The sequence below is a fragment of the Halichondria panicea genome, chromosome 1 (genome assembly GCF_963675165.1).
Source record: "Halichondria panicea chromosome 1, odHalPani1.1, whole genome shotgun sequence".
NCBI lineage: Eukaryota > Metazoa > Porifera > Demospongiae > Suberitida > Halichondriidae > Halichondria > Halichondria panicea.
The window spans coordinates 16540255-16550864 of record NC_087377.1 but is presented as its reverse complement, the minus strand read 5'-3'; the positions used below and the strand labels follow the sequence as shown (position 1 = coordinate 16550864).

Here is a 10610-nt window from a genome sequence, read left to right as displayed (position 1 = left end):
GCTTTCACCATTCCTTGTTCCTATAGCTATCTGTGTCCTGCCCGCTCCTCCACTTAATGGAACATTGCTCACCAACTCTCAGAATACTGACCAAACCGAGAGCTCAGTCATTACCTTCCAATGTGATCCTGGTTTTTCACTGGTAGGTACAGAGACTGCCACTTGTAACAACTCTGGTTTATGGGATCCTGACCCGGCTCTATTGGAGTGTAAGTTCATTTATGTCTTAATGCATGTATGCGCTGTATATGACCTATATAGGTGTGACAATAACTGGTGCATGGAGTTTTACTGCTTTATCTGGAGGTGTTGTTGCTCTAGTGGTGATACTGATCGTCCTGGTCCTCTTAGTATTTACTATCACACAAAAAAGAAAAAGTAAAGGTAAATTAAAGATTTGCTAGCTAACCGCATGTATATTCATTTTATATCTTACATTTGTGATTTGGCTCAGCAAATAGACAACTGTCAGGCAATGAAGTTCCAATAGCCCCAGCTGGTCCAGTATACGAAGAAGTTGGTCTAGCAACAAATAGACAACTGTCAGGCGATGGAGTTCCAATAGCCCCAGCTGGTCCAGTATACGAGGAAGTTGGTCTAGCAATGATACCCGCAAGAACACAAGACATTCGATTGGAGTCTAATGAAGCTTATGGACAAGTGAGGAATTAATTTGTGTAATGATTATCTTATACCACAGATGGCAAAGCGAAACATTAAGTTGCAGTCAAATCAGGAATATGAAGAAATCAAATACACGAGTACCTAGGTTGATAAAAACTAACCTGTTTTTGTTATTAATTGAGGTGCTCAAAGAAATGTCAATGGGGGGGTACTGTTTTATTTTAGATTTATGAGAGGGGGGGGGGGCTTAATATTTCAGAGATATAGAGGTATTGTTAAAGCTTGCCTCACTGAATAGACTAAATCTGTTGAGCCAGTTGCTAAAAATAATGAGCTACAGAATTGCTAGATCTAGTTTGGCATTGACAATAATCATAATCACATTTGCTCCATCTTGTGATGCCCAAGTTACAGGTAGGACTTAGTTTTTGTAGAATTTAGCATGTAATCCTTGAATTGTCCATTAATCCTAGATGGGGTTTTATCAAGTGCTGGCAAAACATTTGTGGTCGGTTTTTCAAGAAATGCTGTTCAACATCCAGGAATCAATCCAGAGTTATTTTTGTTTATCACAAATCCAGAGTCAAGTGCTGTTAATTTCACAGTTTCTCCAATTAATATCAGTGGGAAAGTTTCTAACTCTTCAACTAGGGCAAACGTTCCATCCAGTTTTGAGATTTCTTCTGTTAATGAAAGGAACAAGGGGATCCTTGTTGAAGCCGACAGAGACATCAATTTGTATGGGATGTCTTTTCATTCAGCTACTACAGATGCTTACTTAGCGTTACCGTGTTTTAAAATGGCAGTTGATGTATACGAATATTATGGAATCTCCTATGACATCCTTATTAGTATGGTTAGGCGCTATCCTAGTGTGATTTTGTTGGTGGCTTGTGAAAATGAAACTGTTGTCAAATTCAACTCCTCAACAATAATACTAAATAGTATGGAAACATATCAGATTGAAAGTGATAATGATCTTACAGGAACAAGAATAACTAGCTCCAAACCTTTGTCTGTGTTTAGTGGATCTGATTGCGCTAGTGTTCCTCAAGGTACACTCTACTGTGACTACCTGGTTGAACAAGTGCCTCCGACTGTGACATGGGGCTCAACATTTCTCGTGGCATCTCTCGAGGGTAGATCTACTGGTGAACGTATTCGTGTTCTTAGTGCCCGAGCAGCAAATGTAGCTGTGAACTGTAACACTAACGTATCAGTCGGTCAATTCCAGTTACAGAGTGGAGGGAGTTTCAAAGAATTTGAAATACCTATTAACAGTTTCTGTAGCATTGAATCCACTTCTCCAGTACTGGTCGCACAGTATGCCTATAGTAATAGGAGTGAAGGCGTGGGAGGCACATTCATGATGATAATCCCTCCAATTGAGCAGTTTACAAATAATTATTTTGTTGCAGCGTTCACTCTTTTCGTATCCAACTATGTCACAGTGTATGTTTCTTCTGAGTTTTTTCAAACTGCACAAATGTTAATAGATAACTCTGTTGTTACTGGCTGGAGGAACGTTGTCTGTTCAAATGGAGAGATTTGTGGCCACATAAGTAGAATGAATGTGTCTCCTGGAGCTCATTCTATCCGCCATCAAAACAGCTCAGCAGTTCTAGGTGTTTCAGTGTATGGTTTCAGCTCAGACAATTCTTACGGTTATCCTGGAGGCATGACATTATCTCCCATACAATGCATCTGTGGTCAAAATTCTGTTTGTTTGAATAACACGGAACACTTCAACTGTAGCTGTTTGAATGGATTTTTTGCTTCATTATCTGCAACTGATAAACTCATCTGTAATGGTAAGTTGAGTTTTTAAATAGAAGGTCATCATACTGATTGCTGCATTTCACCATAGCTATAACCTGTCCTCCCTTGACTGCTCCTACCAATGGTTTCGTGACATACAGTTCTACTTCTGATGAAAACGGCAACTATGCTCTCAATGCAATGGCTAACCACACTTGTGACACTGGGTTTGTTCTGGTTGATAACAACACAAAGACTTGCACTGGAGATGGTAGCAGCACTACTGGTGTTTTTGATGGAGAAACAGCAATTTGTGAACGTGAGCTTATGCAAAACATTATTGTTGCCTTAATGTAGCAATCAAGTAGTTTCTTTATTCAACCATTCCCTCGGCCTGCATGTATACCTAATTACCTGTGTCCTCCATTCCCTGTACCTAATTACCTGTGTCCTCCATTCTCTGTACCTAATTACCTGTGTCCCTCATTCCCTGTACCTAATTACCTGTGTCCTGCCTGCCCCTCCACCTAATGGAGCAATACTTACCAAACTGAGAGTTCGGTCATTACCTTCCAATGTGATCCTGGTTTTTCACTGGTGGGTGCAGAGACTGCCACTTGTAACAACTCTGGTTTAGGGGATCCTGACCCGGCTCTATTAGAGTTTAAGTTCATTATTAATGCCTGCTTGAATGTTGCATATAACTTATAATTATAGGTGTGGAAATAACTGGAGCATGGAATGTTGCTACTCTATCTGGATGTGTTGTTGCTATAGTGATGGTAGTGATCTTGCTAGTCGTCATATTTTTCCTAGTAGTCACTATCACAAAGAAAAGAAAAAGTAAGTGCAACTAAAGGATTTACTTGCGACTGCATTATCACATTCAATTAATTATATCTTGCATTTGTGATTTGGCTCAGAAACTAGACAAATGTCAGACAATGAAGTTCCAATAGCCCCAGCTGGTCCAGTATACGAAGAAGCATATCTAGCAATGACAAATAGACAACTGTCAGGCAATGGAGTTCCAATAGTCCCAGCTGGTCCAGTATACGAGGAAGTTGATCTAGCAATGACACCAAGAACACAAGACATTCAAGTGGAGTCTAATGAAGCTTATGGACAAGTGAGGAAATAAAGTGATAGAGATTTGTGTAATGATTATCTTATCCCATTCAGATGGCCAGGCAAAACATTAAGTTGCAGTCAAATCAGGCATATGGAGAAATCAGATGCGTTAGTACTTAGACTGATAGAACAAACCTGTTTTTGCTAATTTTGGTACTCAATGTGTTTGTAGGCAATGCAATGCGTAACTATAGCAATGTAATCCAAGTAGGCACGTATACATACTCAATAATAACCTTCCACAACAAATATTATTATAATCTTGGCAAAGTGTTTTAGCGTACATGTATATAGCTGTTTTACGGGATTATAGAAGCCAAAAGGGCTTGTTGTAGTATACCGCAGTATAACGCAGTGAGGGTTCTATTTAGCCCTGAGGGCTTCTAAATCACATGGAAGCTTCCTAGGAAGTTTTTACGTGATTTAGAATCTCTAAACACTTGTTGTATATCCCCGGGGGCCCTACTAAGCCTTGAGGGCTTCAAATTACGTAGAAATTTCCTAAACAGTGTCTAGACAGTTTAGATCATAGCAACCATGAGTCGACCGGATTTATGGCTGACAAAATCTAACCAGCTGGCAGAGATGCTATTATAAGATAGTTACTGTGACAAGAAATTGCATTCTTGCATACATTAATTTGATTAGTGTGTAAAGCTAGACGGTCCCTGTCAAGAGGGAGCTTAGAGACTAGACATTATAATGATGTTTAGAGCTAACTAAACTGTATAGTTTTACATGCAGTACAGATAGTCAGTGTGGGGTGGAGGGGGACTCCATGGCAACATAAATCCAATTACATCTAGATCTATAGCAGGGGCGACTGTGATTTCAAATTACCCATGCATCTTGGGGGGGAAGGTGTTTTAGGGGGGTTGAATATTTCAGAGATTTTACTAGATCTGATATTAATAAACCTAGATCTAGTGAGCATTGTTCAAGTTTTGACTACATAATTACTTGATTACTGACATTTTCCACACTACGTACATGCATGCGCAGCAGGAACTTTATAAGACAGCTAACTTAGAGTTAATCAACACCAGTCGCTAAAAATAATGAGCTCCAGAATTGCTATAGATCTACTTTGGCATTGCTGCTGGATTGCATGGGGCTGTCTATAACAAGGGCACAGGGCGTAGCCCCATCAAGACACAACTAAAACCAGACCTTTGGAAGGTGGCCTATCAGAGCATTGACAATAATCATAATCACATTTTCTTCATCTTGTGATGCCCAAATTGCAGGTAGGACTGAATTAGTCTATAATGATTACATGTAAAATCTCTCATTAATCCCAGATGAAATTTTAACCTCCTCATCAAGTGCTGGCAAAAAATTCGTGGTCGGTTTCCCAAGAAATGATATAATGAATCGCCGAACAGGAACAGTCGAGAGTTGTTTTTGTTTATGACAAACCCAGAGTCAACGACAAGTATATATAATTTATTGCTTTATTATAGTTATGTGAATGTAATCCAGTAAACTTAAAAGCAACAACAGAAAACATAGCTATTATAGTAACCAACTTGTCTATTAAGTACTACCAGGACTCATTAATAGAGCCACTCACCATTGTCAGTGATGACATTATTATAATTATTGGTCTTATAATAATTGGGCCATAATTATTTTTGCACTGCGTTTCGTTTGGTCTCAAAGTTCAAAAGGCAGAAAATACCTAAGCTTATAACATATTCCTCTTATAGGCTACTCAAATGGAATCTAATTGGCAATGCAATTTGTGACTCAGGTTACATTGCCTATACGTACTATATATCTCTTCCTGTATGTGAAAATGAAAATATTGTCAAATTTGATTCCTCAACAGTAACACTCAATAGTATAGAAACGTATCAGATTGAAAGTGATACTGATCTCACAAGAACAAGAATAACTAGCTCCAAACCTTTGTCTGCATTTAGTGGATCTGATTGTGCTGAGATTCCTCAAGGTATACGCTACTGTGATCACCTAGTTGAACAAGTGCCTCCGACTGTGACATGGGGCTTAAAATTCCTCGTAGCATATCTCGAGGATATAGATCTTCTGGTGAACGTATTCGTGCCAGAGCAGCAAGTGTAGCTGTGAATCAATGAATTTCAGTTACAGAGTGGAGGGAGTTTCAGAGAATTTAAAATCCCTATTAATAACAGTTTCTGTAGCATTGAATCCACTTCTTTACTTCCTCAGTTCCTCAGTCTAACCAGCACACTCTCAGCCTCTGCCAGCCTATCATATTGACGGTTGCATTACACTCCAAGATTGTAGCCATGCAGGTTCCAGCTCTACAAGTCTTGTGCGTTAAGGTAGTTCACTCTGAGGTTGAAGTACGCTCGTGTATTGTGAGGGTCAATGGCTATAGTATAGCTGCATGGTAGAGGCTGTATAATAATTATTAATTATAGTTTATAATTATGGAGAAAGGATATACACGGAAATAATGTAATAATTGTACATAGGATTGACAGTGCTTACTGTGTGTGTTTTCAATAATATTGCATAAAGTACGTTGCATGCTAATTAATTATTACAATAGCAAATTAAACTATACATCTATTATAAAGTCATAATAGTTGCAAACACAACCAGATCAGTGCTTACAAAGCACAGAGCAATACGTGTATTGCGTACTGTGCACTGTACACTCCGTGGAATAAATAATTATGGTGGCATGCACATTTAATAGCTAGCACAATTATTGTATACAAGTTACAGTTTATTAAAGTCGTATTAACAGTTGCTGACACAGGTCAGTGCTTACAAACCATGCACACCACAGTTTACTCAACCACACTTTTAAACCTCAACAACAGAACTGATAATGACACAGATTTGGAAAAATTAATGCAGTTCCTCGTTTATTAAAGCAGTTCATGCTGTTCATTTCAGTTCATTTTGTACTCTTATCTATTTGATAGTCAACTAGTTGCTAAAAATAATGAGCTACAGAATTGCTAGATCTACTTTGGCATTGACAATAATCATAATCACATTTGCTTCATCTTGTGATGCCCAAATTACAGGTAGGACTGAACTCTTGTAGTCTATATCCTTGTATACCTTAAAATGTCCATTGATCTTAGATGAGACCTCGTCAAGTGCTGGCAAAAACTTCGTGGTTGGTTTTTTTGGAAGAAATTACCTATATAATATAGGAATCGAGTTGTTTTTGTTTATCACAAACCCAGAGTCAAGTGCTGTTAATTTTACAGTCACTCCAATTAATATCAGTGGGAATGTTTCTAACTCTTCAACTAGGGCAAACATTCCATCCAGTTTTGAGGTATCATTTGTCAATGAAAGAAACAAGGGAATCCTTGTTGAAGCTGATGGAAACATCAATTTGTTTGGAATGTCTTTTAATTCAGGTACTGCAGATGCTTATTTAGCATTACCCTGTACTGTAATGGCAGTGGATGAATACGAATATTATGGAATCTCCTATGATGTTATTTATTACCATAGCGTGATTTTGTTGGTGGCGTGTGAAAATGGAACACTTGTCAAATTCAATTCCTCAACAATAACACTAAATAGTATGGAAACGTATCAGATTGCAAGTGATAATGATCTCACAGGAACAAGAATAACAAGCTCCAAACCTTTGTCTGTGTTTAGTGGAGCTGAGTGTGCTAATGTTCCACAAAATATATGCGTCCACTGTGACCACCTGGTTGAACAAGTGCCTCCGACTGTGACATAGGGCTTAAAATTCCTCGTAGCATCTCTCGAGGGTAGATCTTCTGGTGAACGTATTCGTGTTCTTAGTGCCTGAGCAGCATACTGTGAACTGCAACACTAACGTATCAGTCAGTAAATTCCAGTTACAGAGTGGAGGGAGCTTCAGAGAATTTGAAGTCCCTATTAACAGTTCCTGTAGCATTGAATCCACTTCTCCAGTACTGGTCACTCAGTATGCATATGGTAGGGGTAGTGATGACGTGGGAGATCCATTCATGATGATAATCCCTCCAATTGAGCAGTTTACAAATAACTACTTTGTTGAAGCGTTTCCTCATTTCGTATCCAACTATGTCACGGTGTATGTTTCTTCTGAGTGTTTTCAAACTGCACAAATAGTGTTAGACAATTCCATTGTTACTGGCTGGAGGAATGTTGTCTCTTCAAGTGGAGAGATTTGTGGCCACATAAGTAGAACGAATGTGTCTACTGGAGCACATTCTATCCACCATCAAAACAGGTCAGCCGTTCTAGGTGTGTCAGTGTACGGATTTGACAAACGAAATTCTTATGGTTACCCTGGAGGCATGAGATTATTTCCCATTCAATGTAACTATGGTCAAAATTTGAATAACAGGGAACAGTTCAATTGTAGCTGCTTGAATGTTTCATTTTCTGGAACTGATGAAGTCGTCTGTAATAGTAAGTTGAGTATTTAAATACTGATTGCTTCATTTCTTCACCATAGCTATAACCTGTCCTCCCTTGACTGCTCCTACCAATGGTTTTGTGACATACAATAATACTTCTGATGAAAACGGCAACTATTCTTTCAACACCATGGCTAACCACAGTTGTGACACTGGGTTTGTTCTGGTTGGTAACAACACAAGGACTTGCACTGGAGATGGTAGCAGCAATACTGGTATTTTTGATGGAGAAGCAGCAAAGTGTGAACGTGAGCTTTCGCAACTGTTAACCCATACTATATTATAGTGATTACTTTATTTTGACATGCGCATCCACTATTCCTTGTACGTATATAGTTACCTGTGTCCTGCCTGCCCCTCCACTTAATGGAGTGTTGCTCACCAACACTAACCAAACCGAGAGCTCAGTCATTACCTTCCAATGTGATCCTGGTTTTTCATTGCTGGGTATACAGACTGCCACTTGTAACAACTCTGGTTTATGGGATCCTGACCCTGCTCTATTGGAGTGTGACAGTAAGTTCATTTTTATGTCTCAATGCCTGTCTGTATGCTGTATATTGACCCATAGGTGAGGCAATAACTGGTGCATGGAATGCTGCTGCTCTATCTGGAAGTGTTGTTGCTATAGTGATGGTACTGATCTTACTAGTCGTCATATTTCTCTTAGTCACTATCACAAAGAAAAGAAAAAGTAAGTGCAACTAAAGGATTTACTTGTGACTGCATTATCACATTAATTCATCTTGCATTTGTGATTTGGCCCTCAGAAACTAGACAACTGTCAGGCAATGAAGTTCCAATAGCCCCAGCTGTTCCAGTATACGAGGAAGTGTACCTAGCAATGACAGATAGACAACTGTCAGGCAATGGAGTTCCAGCTGGTCCAGTATACGAGGAAGTTGATCTAGCAATGACACCAAGAACACAAGACATTCAAGTGGAGTCTAATGAAGCTTATGGACAAGTGAGGAAATAAAGTGATACGGATTTGTGTAACGATTATCCTACCCCATGCAGGCGGCAAAACGAAACATTAAGTTGCAATCAAAACGAAACATTAAGTTGCAATCAAATCAGGCACATGGAGAAATCAGATACGTTAGTACTTAGACTGATAGAACGAACCTGTTTTTGCTAATTCTTTGGTACTCAAATTAATGTGTTTGATAAGATATTGGTAATGCAATGCGTAACTATAGCCTACGTCAGTAGACCTATATCTACCTATGACCTATATCTTCCAGTATGTGGATGATTCTGATAAAGTTAAACGCATGGGTCATGTTTACATGCAGGTCAATTCATCAGAATCTGTGCAATGTAATCCAAGTAGGCACGTATACTTGTACCATGACACTAAGAAATATGCGCCCTCGGAGAATACATACAACTACCCTCGGTAGTACAAATCCAATACACCCTTGGTATCCATGGTACAACTATTACTTGTACTATGATGTGCTATGACACTAAGGAATATCCATTTAAACTCTCAGGATACTACAGAGTACAAATCCCATGTACCCTGCTAGGGTGTACATTCAGGGTACATTGACTGAGGTCAGCCTGAAGCCCACCTTCCACCCTTTATAAGGACCCTCTCTTTTAAAGAAGATTACCGAGACAAATCTGTGGAAAGCACAAAATGTGCGGGTTTTGAAGTTGTAAATGTGGTTTGTAAAGTGCAAGCACACCACACAAATGTGCACAGTGCATGCACGGCAGGGATCAAAGAATGGGTTGGACAACACCTTCTAATTGCTTCTAATCAATACGTGTTCATAGTACACAAGCTACCTGTACCATGGATATCTGCGTGTGTATTGTTATTGTACTACCGTATAGCGGGAAATTTTCGCGGGTGCAAATTTTCGCTATTTGGCTCCCAGAGCCCTCAGCAGAAATTTTCGCGGTTTTAATTTTCGTGTCAATGCCAATAAACCACACCCACCAATAGGTTTTGCACCTGCGTATACCGGTGCGTGGGAGTTTATCCCAGTTTTAATTTTCGCGTTGACTACTCTGCCCTCGAAAAACGCGAAAATTTGCACCCCACGAAAATTTCCCGCTATACGGTACCTCATGCAGTTGTATGTATTCCCCAAGGGAATACATACAACTGCCCTCGGTAGTACAAATCCAATACACTTTTGATATCCATGGTACAGCTATTACATATGCAAGAGAACACAAAATAATGATAACCTTCCACAACAAATAATCTGGGCAAAGTGTTTTAGCCTATATACATGTATATATATATATATAGCTGTTTCTACGGGATTTAGAGGCTTGTTGTAGTGTACTGCAGAATGTGAGGTGTATTTTAAAAAGCCAACACTCTAATTATTGTGAAAGCATGCAGAGATAAGTGCATATGGCAAAACATGCCCTCAAATGTAAGTAAACTATATATAAACACGCTTCTAATTCTCATAAATGTGAACAGAAAGTTCAATATAGCACGTAAATATTATAGTTCGCAGCTCTCTGTCATCATAACAGTGCTATAGACACTATGCTCATCTAGCTATCCCAGTCCTATCGCTATGGTGAGGAATCCTGAGATGGCATGATAAAGCTCCATCACTTGCGATTTAGGTGGTCTTTTCTTCAGGGGGGGTCTTGCCATCCTCCTTGTCCACACACGCATCTTATGTACAACCAGGCCTACTGGTTGTACTCATTGTGTCTGGTTGT

The 10610-nt window shown here is 39.2% G+C and overlaps 2 protein-coding genes across 2 annotated transcripts; both read left to right on the top strand.

Moving 5' to 3' along the window:
• Positions 1–894: 894 nt before the first annotated feature.
• On the top strand, positions 895–3777 carry LOC135352210 (uncharacterized). The gene is made up of 6 exons (XM_064551372.1): positions 895–1038; positions 1098–2435; positions 2492–2701; positions 3100–3225; positions 3306–3511; positions 3565–3777. The coding sequence occupies exons 1-6, from the start codon at positions 954–956 to the stop codon at positions 3631–3633; spliced, it is 2034 nt and encodes a 677-aa protein (XP_064407442.1). The 5' UTR covers positions 895–953; the 3' UTR covers positions 3634–3777.
• A 2639-nt stretch (positions 3778–6416) lies between these two features.
• LOC135336648 (complement receptor type 2-like) lies at positions 6417–9020 on the top strand. The gene is made up of 7 exons (XM_064532540.1): positions 6417–6539; positions 6600–7899; positions 7946–8155; positions 8244–8423; positions 8479–8601; positions 8678–8874; positions 8928–9020. Exons 2-7 carry the CDS (start codon positions 7473–7475, stop codon positions 9018–9020), a joined length of 1230 nt encoding a protein of 409 aa, XP_064388610.1. The 5' UTR covers positions 6417–6539; positions 6600–7472.
• Positions 9021–10610: the final 1590 nt, after the last annotated feature.

What these genes read in the sequence shown, in the direction of transcription:
- LOC135336648 (XM_064532540.1), top strand. Translation starts at nt 7,473, where the DNA reads ATGATGATAATCCCTCCAATTGAGCAGTTTACAAATAACTACTTTGTT. An exon ending in AGAAGCAGCAAAGTGTGAAC is followed by an intron (nt 8,156 to 8,243) that starts GTGAGCTTTCGC and finishes GTACGTATATAG; the next exon opens with TTACCTGTGTCCTGCCTGCC. An exon ending in TGCTCTATTGGAGTGTGACA is followed by an intron (nt 8,424 to 8,478) that starts GTAAGTTCATTT and finishes ATTGACCCATAG; the next exon opens with GTGAGGCAATAACTGGTGCA.
- LOC135352210 (XM_064551372.1), top strand. Translation starts at nt 954, where the DNA reads ATGAGCTACAGAATTGCTAGATCTAGTTTGGCATTGACAATAATCATA. An exon ending in AGAAACAGCAATTTGTGAAC is followed by an intron (nt 2,702 to 3,099) that starts GTGAGCTTATGC and finishes TTATAATTATAG; the next exon opens with GTGTGGAAATAACTGGAGCA. An exon ending in TATCACAAAGAAAAGAAAAA is followed by an intron (nt 3,226 to 3,305) that starts GTAAGTGCAACT and finishes GATTTGGCTCAG; the next exon opens with AAACTAGACAAATGTCAGAC.